The sequence below is a fragment of the Jaculus jaculus genome, chromosome 14, assembly GCF_020740685.1.
Source record: "Jaculus jaculus isolate mJacJac1 chromosome 14, mJacJac1.mat.Y.cur, whole genome shotgun sequence".
Classification (NCBI taxonomy): Eukaryota; Metazoa; Chordata; class Mammalia; order Rodentia; family Dipodidae; genus Jaculus; species Jaculus jaculus.
In genome coordinates this window covers 4,481,938-4,505,144 of record NC_059115.1, presented here as the reverse complement: position 1 = coordinate 4,505,144, position 23,207 = coordinate 4,481,938, and the positions used below count along the sequence as shown (strand labels likewise).

Below are 23,207 nucleotides of genomic sequence, written 5' to 3'. Positions count from 1 at the left end.
CCTCAGCATTGCTTCTAGAAGCCCCCCTCTGACAGCTGGGAGTTTCCCAAGGCCCAGACCCCTGGCCCAGGGGTTTCTGGGTCCAGTCTTCCGTCCCCCACTGGCGGCTGCTTTTTGTGGCATTCCCTAGCCCCTTGCTCCAGTTCCCAGTGAGACCTTGCACTCCATTTTCCAGGTTTCTTCTCGCAGTATCGATCAACCCGAGCTTCCTGTTTTGGATGGGATCTGCGATCCTTTACCTCCCTCCCAGACACCCTTACCCGCCCCCCATCCTGACATTTGTCTCCCCGTTTTTTCACCTCACAAAGAAAAAACACCTCTCCTCCAGCGATGAGCACTGACTCAAGCCCCACTCCAGAGGTTCCAGCCAATCCCACCCACTTCCCTTCCACAGTTACTCCGGGAAGGTTCCCAGTCCACGGCCCTGGGTTTGAATGCTGGCCCCGTGTGCCAGCTCGCAGACAACTGGTTATCCCTCTCTGAGCCGGTTTCCCGCCTTGCTTTGTGACAACTGGAGTCCTGCAAAGGATTCCCCCGGACCATGTGGGTGTCTAGGAAACACTGGTTGATGTCGGTGCTGGCGTGACTGTGGCTGTGAGTCAGGAGGCGGCAAGCTTGCAGAGCCTGCTCCCGCCTCAATTTCCTTCTCTTACAAGTGGGTTGATGTTGGCACCTCCCTGTCAGGGACCTTTTATTTTTATTTTTATTTTCAGGTTGCTTGTTATCATTTATTACTTTAATTATCCAGATAACTTCTGGGTCAGCAGGTTTCTGTTCCTCCCTTGCTGTATGATCCCAGGCCAGGGATCACATCTCTGAACCTCAGTTTCCATATCCGATGCACTCCTTTCTTAAAAATGTTTCTTATACTTTTATTTTTATTTATTTATTTGAGAGAGAAAGAGGCAGAGAGGGAGAGAATGAGCAAATGAACTCCAGATGCATGCGTACCCTTGTGCATCTGGCTTACGTGGGTCCCAGGGAGGCGAACTGAGGTCCTTTGACGTTGCAAGCAAACACCTTAACCACTAAGCCATCTCTCCAGCCTTTTTTTTTTTTTTTTCTTTTTTGAGAGAGAGAGAGCGCGTGCGAGCAAGCGAGCATGAGAGAATGGGCACGCCAGGGCCTCTAGCCACTGCAAATAAGACTCCAGACATGTGCCACCCTGTGCATCTGGCTTACATGGGTCCTGGGGAATTGAACCTGGGTCCTTTGGCTTTGCAGGCAAGTGTCTTAATCGCTAAGCCATCTCTCCAGCCCAGATTCCATATCTGTAAAATGAGCTTGAGCGTAGGTTTCCCTTTTCCTTCCTTTGCTAAGATTTCTGTGTAGTTGGGGGGGGGATGAGGATGAGTAATTCTCTTCTGTCCCAAGACTTGTCTGTGAGGCCTACCTGTCACTCCTGACTGGGAATCCTTCTGTAATCTGTAGATACAACCTCCTCCCCTGCTACCTGGTTACCATGGTGACAGCCACACAGGGTTCTGCTCCCCTACCCCAACTTCTAGGACCCCCCCCCACACCCAACCAGGGGCCCAGCTTTCCCAGGTTCCCTAGCAACAGGCCTGGTGTTGGGGCGCCAGCCGGGCGGGAAGGGATCTGGGCCAGCTGGTGGTGCAGGCCAATTTTAGCGCCCGCCCCCAGCCCCTGGGGGGCTATGCCACTCACTTTCCCAGCCACCCCTTCCTGGAGGGTCTCCCAGCCCTGCCACCTTCCGCGAGGTGCCATCCCACCTCTAAGGGAGCTTCTGGTGCCCCCCACTGGGGAGTGTTTCTTCCTGGGTTGGAGCCCTTTTCTGTTCTTTCCCCACCACCCTCTGCCTGTCCTGGGGCTGTAATGGGGGGAGCAGCCGCACCTGGGGAAAAGCTGTCACCCAGGAGCCCGGGCTGGGGCGTGAGTGCCAGGCACTGTGGTTCCTGCGCCCTGTGACCTTGGCCAAGGGGCTCTGGCTGCCTGAGCCTTGGGGAGCCTTCAGGGTCTGGCCTGGGGAATGTACCTTGTGATTGTGCTCATGGGGAAGGTGGGGCGAGGGGGCCGGTGGTGTGACAGACGCTGTGCTGTTGGGGGCCCAGCAGTGGAAGTTGGTGTCACCCAGCTGGCGACAGTGTCCTTTTTTTATTTTTTTTTGTTATTACTGTGTTATTGGAGCCCAGGGCCTCACACACACTAGGCAGACACTAGCTTATTTTTTTTTCCTTTTTTTGGTTGTTCCAGGTAGGGTCTCGCTTCAGTCCAGGCTAACCTGGAATTAGTCACAGGCTGGCCTCAAACTCACGGTCATCCTCCTGCCTCAGCCTCTGGAGTGCTGGGATTGAAAGTGTGTGTCACCACACCTGGCTCTGCTCTTGAACTACAACCTAAACCCTAAACCTTTTGTAACCAGCTTCCCCCCCCCCCCCGCCTCTCCCCCAGGTAGGGTCTCACTCTAGTCCAGGCTGACCTGGAATTCACTATGTAGTCTCAGGCTGGCCTTGAACTCAAGGTAATCCTTGTACCTCTACCTCCCGAGTGCTGGGATTAAAGGCGTGCGCCACCACGCCTGGCTTTAGTTGCAACTTTGAGACAGAGTCTCACTAAGTTGCCCAAGCTGACCTTGACCTCACTCTGTAGAATCCTTGACTTTGTGATCCTCCCGCCTCAGCTTTCCGAGTAGCCAGGATGGATAACTAGCCTGCGCCTGACGTTGCCTTCCTGTCTTTTGTGGCCGAGCTGTGCGGCCTTGGCTCAGGAACTGCAGACCTGTTTCTCCTGTGGGCGACAGAGGTGCAGGGCCTCCCTGTTGGGCTCCACTGGGAACAGTGTAGGTGAGGTGCTTGTCTGCACAGGTTGTAGCGGATGGTGATAGATGCTTAGTAAAAAGGGAGTTGGGTGTGGTGGTGGAGGCTGAAACTGGAGCAATTCAAGTTCAAGACCTGCCAGGGCAATTTAGCAAGACCCTGTTTCATAATCAAAGTAAAGCACTTTCCGGGGGCGTGGCTTAGTAGCAGAGCTTGTCTAGAACCCACAGTGAGGGGCTGGGGGCGTGGCTCAGAGGTAGAGCACTTGTCTAGATCCACAGTGAGGGGCTGGGGGCGTGGCTCAGAGGTAGAGCACTTGTCTAGGATCCACAGTGAGGGGCTGGGGGCGTGGCTCAGAGGTAGAGCACTTGTCTAGGATCCACAGTGAGGGGCTGGGGGCGTGGCTCAGAGGTAGAGCACTTGTCTAGATCCACAGTGAGGGGCTGGGGGCGTGGCTCAGAGGTAGAGCACTTGTCTAGATCCACAGTGAGGGGCTGGGGGCGTGGCTCAGAGGTAGAGCACTTGTCTAGAGTCCACAGTGAGGGGCTGGGGGCGTGGCTCAGAGGTAGAGCACTTGTCTAGATCCACAGTGAGGGGCTGGGGGCGTGGCTCAGAGGTAGAGCACTTGTCTAGATCCACAGTGAGGGGCTGGGGGCGTGGCTCAGAGGTAGAGCACTTGTCTAGATCCACAGTGAGGGGCTGGGGGCGTGGCTCAGAGGTAGAGCACTTGTCTAGAGTCCACAGTGAGGGGCTGGGGGCGTGGCTCAGAGGTAGAGCACTTGTCTAGAGTCCACAGTGAGGGGCTGGGGGCGTGGCTCAGAGGTAGAGCACTTGTCTAGATCCACAGTGAGGGGCTGGGGGCATGGCTCAGAGGTAGAGCACTTGTCTAGAGTCCACAGTGAGGGGCTGGGGGCGTGGCTCAGTGGTAGAGCACTTGTCTAGATCCACAGTGAGGGGCTGGGGGCGTGGCTCAGAGGTAGAGCACTTGTCTAGATCCACAGTTAGGGGCTGGGGGCGTGGCTCAGAGGTAGAGCACTTGTCTAGAACCCACAGTGAGGGGCTGGGGGCGTGGCTCAGAGGTAGAGCACTTGTCTAGATCCACAGTGAGGGGCTGGGGGCGTGGCTCAGTGGTAGAGCACTTGTCTAGGATCCAAAAGGCTGAGAGTGGCCAGTTTCATACTCAGGCTTGGGCCTCAGTTTCTCTTGCTTATACAATTAGTGATGATGGTGCAGCAATGACCAGCACTCATGAAATCTTGACTGCTTAGAAGTGGGCTGGCAGTGGTGCCCTATAAGGATTGTTCCCAAGCCCTCAGGTCACTGGCTGCCTGGCTTTGTCCCTCCTCCCAGTTCTGCGTCCCCTGCTGCCTGTCCCTAGCCCTGATTAGGACACAGAAGCAACTCGGGTGGAGCGTTTGCCCAGGCCTGAATCAGAAGCCTGGTCCCTGGAGCTCACAGTCAGGACAGGGCAGCTGGGCCGGGGCAGGTGACCTGCCCGGGGACAGAGACTGTAGAGGGGCAAGCTGGCAGAGGTGGAAACAGAATATCAGAGTACTGAGGACAGAAGGCGAAGGCGTGGGAGATGGCATGGCCAAGTGGGCGCTGTCCTGCTGGGAGAGTGGTGGAGGACCGCAGGAATGCGACTGCTTCCTGCGGGAGGATGTGGTGAGGGAAGCGGGCGTCGGGGCAGACCAGAGCGCTCAGTTCCAGTATTCACAGCTGATTTAGGGCAGCAATGATAAGAATACAATAGACCCCCTTATCTGCTGTAGACATGTCCTGACACCCCCACCAATCTCCCTGAAACCGGGGCTATTCCACGAGCCAGGCATGCTGGTTCATGCCTGTAATCCCAGCACTCAGACATGGAGACCAGGGGTTCAAGAGGCTAGCCTGGGCTACATAGTTTTAGCCCAGTCTGGGTTAATGAGGCTCTGTCTGGCTGTCCCTCCCCACAGAGGGAAAGAACTGGGGGCTGGAGGGATGGCCCAGTGGTTAAGGTTCTTGCCTGCGAAGCCTACGGACCCAGGTTCGATTCTCCAGGTCTCACATAACCCAGATGCACATGATGGCATGTGCATCTGGAGTTTGTTTGCAGCGGCTTGAGGCCCTGGTTCACCCCTTCTCTCTCTCTCTCTCTTTCTTTCTCTCTCTCCCTCTCCCTATCTCTAATATAAATAAAAATTGGAAGAAAAAAAAAACTGGAGGCTAGAGCAGATGAAGTAGGGTGTCAGGATTCATGATAGTTGAGGTAAGGCATTGTGTTCAAATGAGGTCAACGTTGATTGGGGGTTGAGGTTGGCAACGCTGAGAAGAAAATATTATGGGATGGTTGGCAGTAACAGGAATGGTGTAGACTCAGCAGTTGACTTTTTTTGTTGCTATTATTCCTAGAGACTTTTTTCTCCTCTCCCCCCCTCTCTTTTGCGGTACGATCTCACTCTAGCTCAGGCTGACCTGGAATTCACTATGTAGTCTCAGGGTGGCCTTGAACTCATGGCAATCCTCCTACCTCTGCCTCCTGAGTGCTGGGATCAAAGGTGTGCATCACCACGCCTTGACATTCAGCCCTTTTTTTTTTTTCTCAATTTTGATTAACATTTTCCATGATTATAAAAAAATACCCCATGGTAATACCCTTCCTTTTGTTAAAATATATACGTATGTATTCGCAAGCAGAGAGAGAGAGACTGGGCATGCCAGAGCTTCTTGGCTGCTGCAAATGAACTACAGATGCATGTGCCCCTTTGTGCATCTGACTTTATATGGGTACCGGGGAATCAAACCTGCGCTACCAGGCCTGGCAAGCAAGTGCCTTTAACCACTGAGCATCTCTTTAGCATAAGGCTCAAGTGTGACCAAAGAACCTGAAGATGGCAGCAGCCAGGGCGCCAGCAAACCACCCTGGTTGCCGCACCCTCCCGGAGGTGGGCTGGGCTTACGGTGCCTCATGTTTGTGTCCTCTCCCTCCCCCCGCAGCATGGCACTTTGGGCAGTGGCCGTTCATCAGACAAAGGACCATCCTGGTCAAGCCGTTCCCTGGGTGCCCGTTGCCGGAACTCCATCGCCTCCTGCCCCGAGGAGCAGCCCCACGTGGGAAATTACCGCCTGCTGAGGACCATTGGGAAGGGCAACTTCGCCAAGGTCAAGCTGGCCCGGCACATCCTCACTGGCCGGGAGGTGAGTGTGGGCACCGGGACGAGGCTGGCTGGCCCGGCCGCTCCAGGCTCAGGGAAGAGCATAGGACCAGGAGGGTTCGGAGGGTCACACATTGAGAAGTCAGAGTTAGTACTGGCTTGGCTTCATGGCCTCAAGTAAGACCCTGGCTCTTTCAGAGTTATCCTGAGATGCCCCAGTGGGAAACAAACCATCTTCAGACTTCCCAGAAGTTGTCACAAAATCTCAGAGCACAGATATGTGTTATGTATTTTTATTTGAGAGAGGGGGAAAAAAGAGGCAGAGAGAATGGACACACCAGGGCCTTCAGCCACTGGGAACGAAGTCTGGATGTATGCGCCACCTTGTGCATCTGGCTTATGTGAAACTGGGGGAATCAAACCTGGGTCCTTAGGCTTCATACACAAACACCTTGACTGCTAAGTTGTTTCTCCAGCCCCAAATTTTCTTTCTTTTTCTTTCATTTATTTATTTTTTGGTTCTCAAGGTAGGATCTCACTCTAGCCATCCAGGCTGACCTGGAATTCACTATGTAGTCTCAGGGTGGCCATGAACTCATGGCAATCCTCCTATCTCTGCCTCCTGAGTGCTGGGAATAAAGGCGTGTGCCACCACACCTGGCTATATTTTCTCTTTTTTTTTAAGGAAAAAAAAGCTTTTTATTTATTTATTTGCAAGCAGAGAAAGATGGGGAAGAGAGAGACAGAGAGAGAATGACTGTGCCAGGGCTTCTAGCTGCTGCAAACAAACTCCAAATTCACATTCCACGTTGTGCATCTGGTTTTGTGTGGGTACTGGGGAATTAAACCCCGGGTTGTTAGGCTTTGCAGGCAAGCGCTTTAACCACTGAGCCATCTCTCCAGCCCTTTAAATAATTTTATTATTTATTTGAAAATAAGAGAGGGAATGAGTATGGGTATTCCAGAGCCTGCCAACATTGCCAACAAGCTCCAGATGCATGCCACAGTTTGTGCATCTGGCTTTATGTGGGTGCTGGGGAGTTCAGCCCAGGCCATTAGGTCTTGAAAGCAAGCACCTTTAACCACTGAGCCGTCTTCTCAGCCCCCAGTTTTCTTTTGTCTTGTTTTGAGGCAGGGTCTCACTCCAGTTCAGTCTGTTCTAAAGGTTACTCTGTAGCCTGGGCTGGCCTCAAACTCATAGCAATTCCCCTACCCCAACCTCTCCATTGCTGGGATTATAGACCTGAGTCCAGTCTTTGTTGCCTTTTGAGACGGGGTGTCCCTGCGTGTCCCAAGCTGGGCTTGAACTCTAGATTCTTCTACTTAGAATACTGTGTCACCATGTCTAGCTTTTTGTGATGTGTTTTGATTTTTTTTTTAATATTTTTTTTAATTTTATTTATTTATTTATTTGAGAGCGACAGACACAGAGAGAAAGACAGACAGAGGGAGAGAGAGAGAATGGGCGCGCCAGGGCTTCCAGCCTCTGCAAACGAACTCCAGACGCGTGCGCCCCCTTGTGCATCTGGCTAACGTGGGACCTGGGGAACCGAGCCTCGAACCGGGGTCCTTAGGCTTCACAGGCAAGCGCTTAACCGCTAAGCCATCTCTCCAGCCCCCTGTTTTGATTTTTTACGAGGTATTGTCTCACTGTAGCCCAAACTGACCTGGAATTCACTATGGAGTCTCAGGCTAGCCTCAAACTCAAAGCAGTCCTCCTACCTCTGCCTCCGAAATGCTAGGGATTAAAGATATGTACCACCACACCCGGCTATTTGTTTTGTTTTGTTTTCTTTTGCATGTGCGTATGTGTGTGTTTTGTGTATGCGTATGTGTGCACATATTTATGTATGTGTGGGCACATGTATGTGCATGGGTACGTGTTCACGTGTGTGTGCATACAAGTGGACGCCAGAGGTCAGTATCACGCGTCTTCCTCAATCCTTCATCTTATTGAAATAGGGTCTCATTGGGCCTAGATCTCATCCACTGGGCTACACTGCTGGCTGGCCAGCTTCCCTCTGGGATGTGCCCGTCCCTCCAGATACCCGGATTGCAGACATGCACTGCACGTGCCCCTGAGGAATGCGGGCCCATGCACTTGTGTAAGAAGCACTTTCCCAACTGAGCCGTCCCCTTGGCCCCTGTCTGTGATAAACATCTATGAACACACATGGCTTCTTTTTTAAAAGATTTTTTCCCCTGAGGCAAGCCCAGCAGACTGGCCTTTTTTTATTTTTATGCATGAGAGAGAGAACTGGTATGCCAGGGCCTCCAGCCCCACGAGCCCCTGTGCGCGTGCGCAACCTCACTTGCTGGCGTCACTGTGCCTCTGGCTTCCGTGGAAACTAGAGTCGAACATGAGCCCTTAGGCTTCGCAGGCAAGCGCCTTAACTGCTAAGCCATCTCTCCAGCCCCCCATTTCTCTTTGAGACAGATCTGATGTATCCTAGGCTGGCCTTGAATTTACTCTGTGGCCCACCTTAGTTTGCCAAGCGCTGGGTTAATAGGCATGCTCCACCATGCCTGGCTTGGCATGTGTCTTTGGGCATAAACCTGGGTCACTGCCCCCATTTGTTTTTCCTCTTTTGCTTGTGTGTGTATGTGTGTGTGCAATGTGGTGTGCTGTGCTGTGGTGTGTGTGCCGTGTGGTCATATCGTGTGCCCTTGCAGGCACCCCGTACATTTGCCCATTGCAGGGGGTTACTCTCCTGCAGTGACCAGAACAGAATGTCCCACGGCACTGATGTCCTGCTCTTTGTTTTTGTTGTTGTTCTTCTCTTCTTCCTCCTTCTTGTCCTTCTCCTTCGTCTTCCCCCTCCCTCACTCTCTCTCTCTCCCTCTGCTTGCAAATACATATGTGTGTGGAGAGAGAGAGAGAATGACTGCAACAGAGCCTCTTGCCACTGCCGATGACCTCCAGATGCTTGTGCCCCTTTGTGCATCCGGCTCTATGTGGGCACTGGGGAATTGAACTAGGGCCATTGGGCTTTGCCTGCAAGTGCCTTAACCACTGAGCCATCTCTTCAGCCCTCTTCTACCCTTTCTTATTTGAGCCGCGTCTTACTGATCCCAGAGCTTGCTGCCACGGTCACTGCTCCCTTGTGGACCTGGGGTTACAGACGGGGCTGGCTGTGCTTAGCTGTTTAACATGGGCTCTGGAGATTTGCACTTAAGCAATCTCAGGCTCTCGTGCTTGTGTAGGAAGCGTCCTTAGCTACTGAGCCATCTCACCAGCCCCACCTCCCCATTTTCATTTTGTTGGTTTTTATTTTTCAAGGTAGGGTCTCACTCTACCCCAGGCTGACTTACACTATGTACTCTCAGGGTGACTTTGAACGCAAGACAATCCTCTTACCTCTGCCTCCTGAGTGCTGGGATTAAAGGCATGTGCCACCATGCCCGGTCCTGACTCCCTGTTTTAATGGTGGGATCTGGCTTCTAGAATCTGTCCAGTGGTCCAGTGAACACACCATCTTTATTAAAATTTGTTAATTACAATTGCACTTTCCCACTTCCTTCCTGAGGGGACAGCTGCGCTGAGTGTAGCCACAGTGCAGGAAGAACCCATGCAAAACGGCCGATGTGGCCGGGCTTGGTGGCGCACACCTTTAATCCCAGCACTCGGGAGGCAGAGGTAGGAGAATTGCCATGAGTTCAAGGCCACCCTGAGACTACATAGTGAATTCTAGGTCAGCATGAGCTAGAGTGAGACCCTACCTTAAAAAACAAACGAACAGCTGGGCGTGGTGGTGCATGCCTTTAATCCCAGCACTCAGGAGGCAGAGGTAGGAGAATTTCCGTGAGTTCAAAGCCACCCTGAGACTCCATTGTGAACTCCAGGTCAGCCTGGCTAGAGTGAGACCCTACCTCAAAAAAACAAAAAACAAACAAAAAACAACAGCAGCAACACTAAAAAACACTGCTCATGAAGCCGAGAGGCCTCTGACTTGGTGGGTCCTGCCTGTATTTTCCAACATTGGGGAGATGGAAGGAGGATGGTCAAGAGCGCAAGGTTAGGCCTGGAGAGGTGACTCAGTGGATGAACGTAGCCCAGTGGTCTGGGCTCAGTTTCCCAGTATCCAAGTAATACCTGATGCACAAAGTGGTACGTCCATCTGGAATACATTTGTAGTGGTAGAATCCCTGACATGCCCATACTTTCTCTCTTTCTCAAATAAGTAAATAAGTTACACATATGTGTGTTTTAAAAATATTTTTGGGGGGCTGGAGAGATGGCTTAGCGGTTAGGCGCTTGCCTGTGAAGCCTAAGGACCCCGGTTTGAGGCTCGGTTCCCCAGGTCCCACGTTAGCCAGATGCACAAGGGGGCGCACGCGTCTGGAGTTCGTTTGCAGAGGCTGGAAGCCCTGGCGCGCCCATTCTCTCTCTCTCCTTCTATCTGTCTTTCTCTCTGTGTCTGTCACTCTCAAATAAATAAATAAATAATTAAAAAAATATATTTTTGGGGTCCTTTATTTGAAAGAGAGAGAGAGAGGAAGAAGAGGCAGAGAGTGAGAGAATGGGCACGCCAGGGTCTCTAACCACTGCCAACGAACTCCAGTTGAATGCTCCACCCTATGCATCTGGCTTACACGGGTCCTGTGAAATTGAACCTGGGTCCTTAGACTTCTCAGGCAAATGCTTTAAACACTGAGCTATCTCTCCAACCCTACATATTGCTTTCTTTTTTTTTTTTTTTTTTTTTTGCAGGGGAGGGGTTGTCCAAAGTAGTTTCTTACTCTAGCCCAGGCTGACCTGAAATTCAGTATGTAGTCTCTGGTTGGCCTTGAACTCATAGTGACCCCCCTACTTCTGCCTCCCGAATGTTGGGATTAAAGGTGCGTGCCACCACGGCCAGCATATGTGTTTTTTTTTTTTTCTTTCTTTCTTTTTTTTTTTCAAGGTAGGGTCTCACTCTGATCCAGGCTGACCTGGATTCAGTATGTAGTCTCAGGGTGGCCTTGAACTCATGGTGATCCTCCTATCTGCCTCCTGAGTGCTTGAATTAAAGGCATGCATCATCATGCCTGACAATAATGTTTTTTCCTATTTTATTTTCTTTCTTTTCTTTCTCAATTTTCATTAACATTTTCCATGATTATAAAAAATATCACATGGTAATACCCTCCTACCCCCGCCATTTTTCCCTTTGAAATTCCATTCTCCATCATATCCCCTCCCCATCTCAATCAGTCTCTCTTTTATTTTGATGTCATGAACTTTTTCTCCTCTTATGATGGTCTTGTATAGGTAGTATCAGGCACTGTGAGGTCCTGGATATCCAGGCCATTTTGTGTCTGGAGGGAGCACATTATAAGGAGTCCTACCCTTCCTTTGGCTCTTACATTTTTTCTGCCACCTCTTCCACATTAGACCCTGAGCCTTGGAAGGTGTGATCAAGTTGTTACTCAGTACTCCAGTCACTTCTTTCCAGCACCATGATACCTTCTGAGTCGTCCCAAGGTCACTGCCATCTGAAAAGAGAAGATTCTCTACCCAAAGTGAGAGTAGCATTAATATAAGGGTTTGAATATTAAGAGAAGTGCTTACTGGGCAGTCTGATGAGCATAGTATATACATTTTTCCAGACATCAGCAGATGTTACACCCCCAGGGCTCATGACTACCCCTGCTTTAAGTTTTCAGTATCAAGGATGTATTCCCTCCCATGGAGCAAGCCTCCAGTCCAATTGGAGGGCAGTTGGTTTCCACCATGACAGACGTGCCACTATTGCATCTGTTGGTTCATTTGGCCTAGCTGGCCAAATATAAGGCTTGCAGTGTCCACTGTTGAGTATCTTCACTGGTAGTATTTCTTTCTCCCATTGAACTGCATGCAGAATGGCTTCTTCCAGCTTTCTGTCAGCTGGTCTACATGGAGGAGGTTATCAGCTCAGTTCCAGCAGGATTTCTCAGTGGCCTTGCAGCCCAAGTATGTGGGGAGTCTTCAACAATAGGGTCTTACCATCTATTCCTGGTGGGAAACCAAGGGCCATGCCAATGGCCTATAATGTTTTGGGGGCATCAGGGACCTCCCTGGCCAGCAACTCACTGGAGAGAGAAAGAATTGCTGGGCCAGGGCTTCAGCAGCTGAAATCGAAATTCAGTCACTTGCACCACATAGTGGGCATGTGTGAAGTTGCACTTATTTCACCTTCTGCATCTGAGTTATGTGGAATCTGGAGAGTTGAACATGGGTCCTTAGGCTTTGCAGACAAGTGCCTTAACTGCTAAGCCATCTCTTCAGCCCAATAAATAATTTTTGTTTTTAAAAAAGAGTTGAGCTAGGTGTGGTGGCGTACATCTTTAATCCCAGCACTTGGGAGGCAGAGGTAGGAGGATCGTCTTGAGTTCAAGGCCACCCTGAGACTACATAGTGAATTCTAGGTTAGTCTGGGCTAGAGTGAGACCCTACGTTGAAAAACAAAAAAAAAAAAAAAAAAAAAATTTCAAGAGCTAGAGAGATGGCTTAGCAATTAAGGCGCTTGCCTGCAAATGACCCAGATTTGATTACCCAGTGCCAACGTAAGGTCACGCGCACAAAATGGTACATGTGTCTGAAGTTTGTTTGCAGTGGCTGAAAGCCCTGGCGTGCCCATTCTCTTTCCCTTAAATAAATAAATAAATAGTAAGAGTTCAAGGGCTGGAGAGATGGTGTGGCAGTTAAGGGCACTTGCCTGCGAAGCCTAAAATTTCATGTTCTACTCCCCACGTCTCATGTACGCCAGACACACAAGGTGATGCGTGCGCAGGGTTGCACATGCTCACAAGATGGTACTGCAGCATCTGGAGTTTGATTGCAGTGGCTGGAGGCCCTGCCACGCCAATTCTCTCTCACTGTCTCTCTTGTTCTCGCTGTCTCGCATTTAAAAAAAAAAAAAAAGCCAGGTGTGGTGGCGCACGCCTGTAATCCCAGCACTTGGGAGGCAGAGGTAGGAGGATCGCCATGAGTTCGAGGCCACCCTGAGACTACGTAGTGAATTCCATGTCAGCCTGAGCTAGAGTGAGACCCTACCTCGACAAACCAAAAAAAAAAAAAAGAGTTCAGGGTTAATCTGGGCTACCTGAGACCTGGCTCCAAAAAGAAAACACTTGAGGAAAAGTGACTGACCTTTCTCGTACCACTGGGCAATTCATGACATATGCCAAGTCGCACTGGGTCGTGATGGTTTTAGAGGTAAATTCTACTAAATGTTCAAATCTCATGCCAGTTCTCCAGAGACTAAAGAAAAAGGTTCCACTCTTCTTTTAATTTTTTTTTTAATTTTAATTTTTTTTGGAGGGGGCGGGGTTCAAGATAAGGTCTCACTCTAGCCCGGGCTGACCTGGAATTCACTATGGAGTCTCAGGGTGGCCTCGAACTCCCGGTGATCCTCCTACCTCTGCCTCCCGAGTGCTGGGATTAAAGGTGTATGTAACCACTCCTCTTAAAAAAAAAAATAAAGGAAGGGGGGACTGGCACGCCAGGGCCTCTACCCACTGCAGTTGAACTCCAGGTGTGTGTGCCACCCTCTTTGTATGCATGTGTGCCACCCTCTTTGTATGCATGGCCATGTGCTCTTGCATCACTCGGTGCCTCTGCCTTACCAATCCTGGGTCCTCTGGCTTCGTGGGCAAGTGCCTTAACCGCTAAGCCATCTCTCCAGCCCTCACTCTCCCATTGTTACTATTTATTATTATTATTATTATTATTATTATTATTATTATTATTTTTTGGTTTTTTGAGGTAGGGTCTCACTCTAGCCCAGGCTGACCTAGAATTCACTATGGAGTCTCAGGGTGGCCTTGAACTCACGGCGATCCTCCTACCTCTGCCTCCCGAGTGCTGGGATTAAAGGCGTGCGCCACCACGCCCGGCTGTTACTATTTATTGTTGCAGGTGTCCCTGTGTGGCCCAGGCTGACCTCAAACTCTCCATCCTCCTTCCTCAGCCTCCAGAGTACCATAATTGCATGTGTCCATCATGACCCCCCCCCCCCATTTTCCCCTGAGGTAGGGTCTCACTCTAGCCCAGGCTGACATGTTATTCACTACGTACGCTCAGGTTGGCCTCGAACCCATGGTGATCCTCCTACCTCTGCCTCCCGAGAGTGCTGAAATCAAAGGTACACTATCATGCCAAGCATTGCCTGTTATTTTTGTTGTTGTTCATTTTTATGTATTTATTTGAGAGTAACAGAGAGAGAAAGAGGCAGATAGAGAATAGGTGCGCCAGGGCTTCCAGCCACTGCAAAGGAACTCCAGATGCATGCGCCCCCTTGTGCATCTGGCTTATGTGGGTACTGGGTTGTAAGGCTTCGCAGACAAATGCCTTAACTGCTAAGACATCTTTCCAGCCCATACCCCACTACTTTTATGTAGTGATTTATTATTCACAAGAGCAAGAGATCAGATCTTGACTAGAATCCACCAGTAAGGGGCTAGGGCCATGACTCACCAGTAGAGTCCTTGTCTGCCATTGCCTCAGATCTGGGTTCGCCCCCCAACACTAGCTATAGCTACAAAGCCCCTTAAAAAGAAAGCCAGATGCACAAAGTAGCTCATGTGTCTCCAGTTTGTAGTGGCTGGATGCCCAAGCGTGCCCATTCTGTCTTTCATCTATCTGTCTCTGCTTGCAAAGAAGTAATAAATAAAAATATATTTTTTTAAAAAGTGTCTGGCATGGTGGCGCTCGCCTTTAAACCCAGCACTCAGGAGGCAGAGGTAGAAGGATCGCTGTGAGTTTGAGGCCATCCTGAGACTCCATAGTGAATTCTAGGTCAGCCTGGCCAGAGTGAGACCCTACCTCGAAAAACCAAATAAACAAACAAACACATTTTGCTTGGCATGGTGGCACACACCTTTAATCCCAGTACTCAGGAGACAGTGGTAGAGGATCATTGTGATTTCGAGAACAGCTTAGGACAATAGAGTTAGTTCCAGGTCAGCCTAGGCTAAAGCGAGACCCTACTATGAAGAAAAAAGTGGTGGTGGGGTGGCGCTGGACAGATGGCTTAGTGGCTAAACGTTTGCCTGTGAAGCCTAAGGACCCTGGTTCGAGGCTCGATTTCGCAGTACCCACATAAGCCAGATGCATAAGTTGGTGCATGTATCTGGAGTTCATTTGCAGTGGCTGGAGGTCCTGGTACACCCATATATATTCTCTCTCTCTCTCTCTCTCTCTCTCTCTCTCTCTCTGTCATTCTCAAATCTCTCTTTCTCTCTCTCTCTCTCATTCTCAAATATATTTTTTTTTTTTTTTTATTTATCTTAAAAGCTCCTCCCAGCTCCCTGGTCCCAAAGGTAGTGAGACCGGAGGAGATAAACCACCCCTCACACTTCAGCCAAGCCAGAGCTGAAATCAGAGGAATTGGGGAGATGAGCAAGAGTGCTGCTTCCTTGCTGAACCTGATAATCAGAGCCAGGGTGAAGGAGACAGACCCTGAGGACACTTAACACCTACCAAAGCAGAGATCCAGAGGCTCCTAAGAGCTCTTCATTGACATAGACTTAAAACTCACCCACCATGGCTCAGGGAATTTTGCAGAAGAGTGGGCGGGAAGATTGTAAGAGCCACAGGTTGAGACATCATGCCCAGAGGCATTCCCTCTCCCCCAAAATAACTGACTGCTGCTGTCACCGTGCATAACTCACAACCCCATTGAGGAGGAGGATACCCAGTGGAATGGAGGCAGGGACCAGGGACAAGAGGGTACCGACACATGATGTGTCCATACGAACCATCTTGTTAATAATAGTAATAAACATTTTTTTTTTTTACTTTTATTTATTTATTTGAAAGTGACAGAGAGAAAGAGGTAGAAAAGAGAGAGAATGGGCTCGCCAGGGCCTCCAGCCATTGCAAACGAACTCCAGATGCGTGCGCCCCTTGTGCATCTGACTAACGTGGGTCCTGGGGAATTGAGCCTCGAACCGGGGTCCTTGGGCTTCACAGGCAAGCGCTTAACTGCTAAGCCATCTCTCCAGCCCTAATAAACATTTTTTTAAGCTTTATTTTGGCTGGGCGTGGTGGCGCATGCCTTTAGTCCCAGCACTTGGGAGGCAGAGGTAGGAGGATCACCACAAGTTCGAGGCCAGCCTGAGACGACATAGTGAATTTCAGGTCAGCCTGGGCTAGAGTGAGACCCTACCTCAGGAAAAACAAACAAACAAACATACTTTGAGATGGGGTCTTCTTATGTTGTTCAAACCCCAAAATTCTTAAACAGAATACTATTGGCAAGTAGGATCTGGAAAATGCTTTGAAGCCAACCATGTGGTGACAATGCCTGCTTACCCCAGGAAGGCAGAGTTCTTTTCCACTTGACAATTTATTCATGCTTCGTCACATTCGCAGATTAAAGGAAAGAAACCATATGATCGTCTTGATACTGGCATGAAAAGTGTTTGACAAAATTTTTTTAAAATCCCTTCGTGAGAATCTGAGGAAAGCTAGGGGACCCGTTCCCCACAAAGAACATGCTGTTCCCCATATGTGAATATCTTTCATGCTTCCAGAGGTTTCTTTCTCTTTCTTTCTTTTTATTTTTTTCGAGATAGAGTCTCACTCTAGCCCAGGCTGACCTGGAATTCACTATGTAGTCTCAGGGTGGCCTCGAACTCACAGCAATCCTCATACCTCTGCCTCCTGAGTGCTAGGACTAAAGGCGTGCGCCACCACGCCCGGCTTTTCTTTCCTCTTTTATTTTTCTTTTTTGTTGTTTTTTTGATGTAGGGTCTCGCTCTAGCCCAGGCTTGACCTGAAATTTACTATATAGTCTCAGGATGGCCTCGAACTCATGGTGATCCTGCTACCTCTGCCTCCCTAGTTATGAGATTAAAGGCGTGTGCCACCACACTTGGCTTGTTTCAGCTTTTTATTTTTTGTTTGAGAGTGACAGACAGAGAAAAAGGCAGATAGATAGAGAATGGGCATGCCAGGGCCTCCAGCCACTGCAAATAAACTCCAGATGCATGTACCCCCTTCTGCATCTGGCTCACGTGGGTCCTGGGGAGTCAAACCTGGGTCCTGTCCGTCTCCCAGGCCAAGGGTACCTTGATCATTCCCGGTATTTCTTTCTTCCCTTCTTCTGCCTCTAGGTTGCCATCAAAATCATTGATAAGACCCAACTGAACCCCAGCAGCCTGCAGAAGGTGAGCCCCAGAAAGGGGAGGTGGGGGAGCTCGCCGGAAGGTGCCGGCAGCATCCTGGTCACTCACCTTCATACCTGTCTCTTTTTGGCTTCTCCCAGCTGTTCCGAGAAGTTCGCATCATGAAGGGTCTCAACCACCCCAACATCGGTGAGGAGGGGACGGGAGCCAGCTCAGAGACAAGGCCCTCGTGCAGGAGGAGAGTCAGGGACCAGGGGACCCGTGACTGACAGTTAGTGACCGAGTTACTCAAAGTGGCATCACCGCGTGTGGCTTTGGACAAGGCGCTCCGCCTCTCTGCGCCTCTGTTTTCTCTCTTGGAGGATATGGGTTTCAAGGTCACTGTGAGGATTGGAGAAGGTTCTGCATCCTATACATGTCATTCGAGGCTGAGCTGTGTGGGGTGTGACCTACCCCACTTTATCTGAGCTACCATGGTCATTGTCATTCTCTTTAGGTAGAGGAGTGATTTCTGAGAGGAGCAAAGTTTAGACTGCCCTGCATATAGTAGCAGCAGTTTTTAAAAACATTTTATTTTTTATATTTTAAAATATTTATTTATTTATTTGAGAGAGACAAGGAGGCAGAGAGAGAGAATGGGTGCACCAGGACCTCCAACCATTGCAAACGAACTCCAGATGCGTGCGCCCCCTTGTGCATCTGGCTAACGTGGGTCCTGGAGAATCAAACCAGGATCCTTTGGTTTTGCAGGCAAACACCTTAACCACTAAGCCTTCTTTCTAGCCCTAATATTTTATTTATTTGAGAGATAAAGGAAGAGGCGGAAAGAGAGGATAGGCATACCATGCTTCTAGACATTGCAAGTGAACTCCAAATGTATGCACCACCTTACGCATCTAGCTTACGTGAGTACTGGGAAATTGAACTGGGTCCTTAGGCTTCATAAGCAAGCAAGCCTTAACCAGTAAGCTATCTCTCCAGCCCAGCTTTTTTTTTTAATGTTTTTATTTTTATTTATTTTTAGTTATTTAAGAGCAACAGACAGACAAAGAGAGAAAGAGGGAGATAGAGAGAGAGAGAATGGGCACACCAGGGCATCCAGCCACTGCAAACGAACTCCAGATGCATGCGCCCCCTTGTGCATCTGGCTTATGTGGGTCCTGGGGAATCTAGCCTTGAACTGGGGTCCTTAGGCTTCTCAGGCAAGCACCTAACCACTAAGCCATCTCTCCAGCTCACCAGTTTATTTTTTTTTTTTTCCAGTTTTTCAAGGTAGGCTCTCCCTCTAGCTCAGGCTAACCTGGAATTCACTATAGAGTCTCAGGGTGGCCTTGAACTCATGATGATCCTCCAACCTCTGCCTCCCAAATACTGAGATTAAAGGCGTGTGCCACCATGCCTGGTTCCTTTTTTTTTTTTTTTTTTTTTTTTTTGAGATAAGAGAATTGGTGCACCAGGGCCTCCAGCCACTGAAGTGGAACCCCACACACGTGTGCCATCTAGAGCACATTTGCGACCTTTCACATCTGGCTTACATGGGATCTGGAGAGTCAAACATGAGTCCTTAGGCTTCACAGGCAAGCGCCTTAACCACTAAACCATCTCTCCAGCCCACATTTTTTTTTTTAACCCAGTTAATACTACATAGAGCCAGGCATGGTGGTGCATGCTTTTAATCCCAGCAGGAGTATTGCAATTTAAAAGCCAACCTGGTCATGGAAAATGTTAATAAAAATTTAAAAATAAAAAATAAAATTAAAAAAAAAATAAAAGCCAACCTGGGCTACATATATATGTGTCAGATCAAGCTCAGCTACATAGTGAGTGTTCTCAAGAAAAATGGCTGAGGGCTGGAGAAATGGCTTAGTGGGTAAGGCATTTGCCTGCAAAGCCAAAGGATCCCGGTTCAATTCTAGCCAGATGCACAAGGGGGCACGTGTCTGTAGTTCATTTGCAGTGGCTGGAGGCCCTGGAGTGCCTATTCTCTTCCTCTCTCTCTACCTCTTTCTCTCTCTTCAATAAATAAAAATATGCCAGGCATGGTGGTGCACGCCTTTAATCCCAGCACTTGGGAGGCAGAGGTAGGAGGATTGCCGAGAGTTCAAGGCCACCCTGAGACTACGTAGTGAATTCCAGGTCAGCCTAAACCAGAGCGAGACCCTACCTCGAAACAACAACAACAACAAAAATAAATAAAAATATATTTAAAAAAAGAAAATTAAAGAACAATGGCTGAGACCAAGCCTGGTGACATATACTTTTAAAATCCCAAGCACCCAGGAGGCAGAGGTAGGAGGATCGCCATGAGTTTGAGGCCAGCCTTGGACTACAGAATGAGTTCCAGGTCAGCCTGGGTTAGAGTGAGACCCTACCTTGAAACAAACAAAGGCATAGATGTTCTAGGTGCTGGGGACACAGGGAGGAATAGGCAGGTAGACAGATCCCCAGCTCCACTGAGCCCATGTTCTTGTGTGGGAAGGGTGAGAAAGGAGTGGGGATGGGATGCGCAGCTTGGGAAATCTGGCCACTGCTAGGGAGCCACTGAGGGTTCGTTTTGTTTATTTATTTGACAGAGAAAAAGGGAGAGAGAGAGAAAAAAATGGGTGCTCTGGGGCCTCCAGCCACTACCAGCAAACTCCAGATGCTTGTGCCCCCTTATGCATCTGGCTTATGTGGGTTCTGGGGAATCAAACTTGGGTCCTTTGGTTTGCAGGCAAACACTTTAGCCACTAAACCATCCCTCTAGCACTCCTTTTTTTCTTTTTTTAAATTAATTTATTTATTAGAGGGAGGAAGAGAATGGGTGCACCAGGGTCACCAGCCACTGCAAACAAACTCCAGATGCATGTGCCCCCTTGTGTATCTGGCTTACGTGGGCCCTAGGGAGTCAAACCTGTGTCCTTTGGCTTTGCAGGCAAATGCCTTAGCTGCTAAGCCATCCCTCCAGCCCTCTTTTTTTTTTTTTTAATTAATTAATTTATTTAATAGAGGTAGGGGGAGAGAATGGGAGCACCAGGGCCTCCACCACAGCAAACAAAACTCCAGATGCGTGCACCCCTTGTGCATCTGGCTTCCGTGGGTCCTGGGGAATCGAACCTCTGGAGGTCCTTTGGCTTTGCAGGCACATGCCTTAACCGCTAAGCCATCTCTCCAGCCTGAGGGTTCCTGAGTATGTGTGGGGGGGCGGGGAGCGGTGATGATTGGCATATCCGCATAGCTACTGAGTCTGCGTGGAGGGTGGAGGGGACGTCCCTTGCCACCTCACCAGTGCCCTCCCCTCCCCCATGTTGGCAGTGAAGCTCTTCGAGGTAATCGAGACTGAGAAGACACTGTACCTGGTGATGGAATATGCAAGTGCTGGTGAGGCCCTGCCCCTGCACCCCGCCTTGCACCCCCATCTCTGTCCCCCCCCACACACCCGCCAGCCTTGACCCCACTTGGCCTCTGTCTGCAGGGGAAGTGTTTGACTACCTCGTGTCGCACGGCCGCATGAAGGAGAAGGAGGCCAGGGCCAAGTTCCGACAGGTGAGACGTGGGCTGCGGCTCCACCCCCCCCCGCCGCCCCCCGCATCTGGCTCCCTGGGGAGCCGTCCTGGGAGGGTGCAGAACTTCCCTGGTGTCCTGGACACACCCAGGTGTGAGGCACTCTGGTGAGTTGGGGCCTCAGGGATCCCAGGTGTGCAGGGGATGGAGGGGCGGGTGTGCAGGTACGAAGCCCAGGTGCAGAGGTGTGTGGGTGCCAGAGCCAGTGTGAAAATGTGCCAAGGCCTGTGAGTTCAGAGAAAGAGCCAGAAATGGAAGCAGGAGGATCAGGAGTCCAGGGTCATTTGGCCAACTTATGAGGTAGCCCCAGCTACTCAAAAGCCAGATGGAAATACAAAGAAATTAAAAATGAGGGCTGGAGAGATGGCTTAGCAGTTAAGGCACTTGCCTGTGAAGCCTAAGAACCCAGGATCAGTCCCCTGTAAGCCAGATGCATATGGCGGCACTTGTGTCTGGAGTTCACTTGCAATGGCTGGAGGCCCTGGTACGCCTGTTCTCTCCTTCTCTCTCCCTGCAGTAAATACGTAAAAATAAATCTTTAAGGCGTGAGAAGATGCATGAGAAAATGTTTGTTGGTGCCTGAGGGTGGGTGTGTCAAGTGTGAGTCACAAGGCGTGGCTGCTGTTTGGTGTGCAGGTGGGGGATGGCATGGAAGTTGGCTGGTAAGAATGCCAGTACATGGAGAAGAAAACCCATGCTGCTGGGAAGCCGGGGTTGGTGAGGGCAGAGGCCCAGGTGTGTGATGAGTAGAATGTTATGTGATCGTGTGTGTGTGGTGTTGTGTCCTGTGAACATACGTGTGTCCTTCACAGACTTTCCAAGTCCTGTCTCCTCTCCCAGGAAAGCAAGCTGTAATTTTTTGGTTTTTTTTTTTTTGGTTTTTCGAGGAAGGGTCTCACTCTAGCCCAGGCGGACCTGGAATTCACCGTGTCATCTCAGGGTGGCCTCGAACTCACAGTGATCCTCCAGCCTCTGCCTCCCGAGTGCTGGGATCAAAGGAGTGTGCCGCCATGCCCAGTGCAAGCTGTGATCGTTTTTTTTTATTATTATTATTAATTTATTTATTTGACAGAAAGAGGGGGTGGAGAGAGAGAGAGAATGGGCACACCAGGGCCTCCAGCCACTGCAAAACAATTCCAGGCGCATGTGCCCCCTGGTGCTTCTGGCTAACGTGGGTCCTGGGGAATTGAACCAGGGTCCTTTGGCTTTGCAGGCAAACGCTTTAGCCACTAAGCCATCCCTCCAGCCCACGAGCTGTATTTTGATCACTCCTGTTTTCATGCCTGGTGCATTCCTATGGAGGTCTCAGACAGGGAAGTTTTGAGGAGCTTGGCCTTTGTGATGACGCTCTGCCCATGGATGTGCGAGTGTCTGTCAGGTGTGTTTGTGGGGGGCAGTTGTTTCTCTGCCTGGTCCCTGGATGTCTCTCTTGTGAGGTTGTGTATCTTCAGGACCCCAGACTATGCATAAGGCAGGTCTGCGGTGTTAGGGTTAGGTGTGAATGACTTCATGGGCACTGAGGGACATGGAGGGCTTTGGGGGGGCCACATGTAACTCCCCTTCCCTCCCCCCCAGATTGTGTCAGCTGTCCACTACTGTCACCAGAAGAACATTGTACACAGGGATCTGAAGGTAAGCCCTCCCCATCTTGGGGACCCCACCCTGCACCTCATCTCCTGGCTCCCCTGTTTCTCCTGCTCCCCCTGGACACTTAGAGCCCTGGTTCCTTCCCAGGTTGATGTGGCCGAAGCCAAGTGAGGGTCGGGGAGGGGACAGTGTGGAGAGAATTGTGCTGACCCTGGGTGGCTACATGGTTGCTGGAGGAGGACTTTGGGGTGTTTTAAGGAGTCTTGAAGCCTGCAGAGCCTTGGGGTCTGTCAAACATGAGACCTTTCAGTAACCTGTCACTGTGGCGAAAGTCTTACGAGTCCAGGGTCTTAGTGGAGGACAGTGAAGAGAGGGTTGCCAAGCCCGCACTGGCCCAGTATGGAAGAGGGACCCACAGACCCAGCTGCCTGCTACAGCCGAGCTGGACACCCTCCCAAGTGGCAGCTTGGACAGACTCCTGTCCTTCACCCCCACTTAGTGAGAACTGCAGAAACTGAAGGCCAGACAGACGAGCAGGCTGTGAATTGAGCAGCCTCAGTTGTTACTGTTGATATCCACTTCCTGGGTGCTGGCTGGGGCTTTACAGAGTCAGCCTTCTGTGGCTCACTGGCCCAGGATCAGGGTTGTGTTTCCATTGTTTCAGGTAAATAAATAAATAAAATTCTTTATTTATTGGGCTGGAGAAATGGCTTAGTGGTTAAGGCACTGCAAAACCAGAGGTCCCAGGTTTGATTCCCCAGGACCCATGTAAGCCAGATGCACAAGGGGATCACAGACATCTGGAGTTCGTTTGCAGTGGCTGGAGGTCCTGGCGCGCCCATTCTCCCTGTATCTCTCTCCCTGCCTATTTCTCTCTCTTTCTCAAGTAAATAAAGAAAAATTCAACTTAAAAAAAAAAAAAAAGCTTTTAAACTATTTATTTATTTATTAGACAGTGAGAGAATGGGTGTACCAGGGCCAACAGTCACTGCAAATGAACTCCAGATGCATGTGCCACGCTGTGCTTCTACCTTATGTGGGATCTGGGGAATCGAACTGGGATCCTTAGGCT

At 50.1% G+C, this 23,207-nt stretch overlaps 1 protein-coding gene across 3 annotated transcripts in view; it reads left to right on the top strand.

Annotated features, from left to right (window-relative positions):
• The window catches only part of Mark4 (microtubule affinity regulating kinase 4), a 57,838-nt gene that overhangs the window by 1,517 nt on the left and 33,114 nt on the right, over nt 1-23,207 (top strand). For 2 of the 3 annotated variants that reach the window (XM_045133884.1, XM_045133885.1), the window contains exons 2-7: nt 5,757-5,957; nt 16,994-17,047; nt 17,146-17,194; nt 20,300-20,365; nt 20,460-20,530; nt 22,124-22,180. In XM_045133884.1, coding sequence (XP_044989819.1) covers nt 5,757-5,957; nt 16,994-17,047; nt 17,146-17,194; nt 20,300-20,365; nt 20,460-20,530; nt 22,124-22,180 — 498 coding nt within the window. Of the gene's footprint in view, nt 1-5,756; nt 5,958-16,993; nt 17,048-17,145; nt 17,195-20,299; nt 20,366-20,459; nt 20,531-22,123; nt 22,181-23,207 lie in introns of those variants that run through there. The other variant, XM_045133886.1, reaches the window with a different exon arrangement.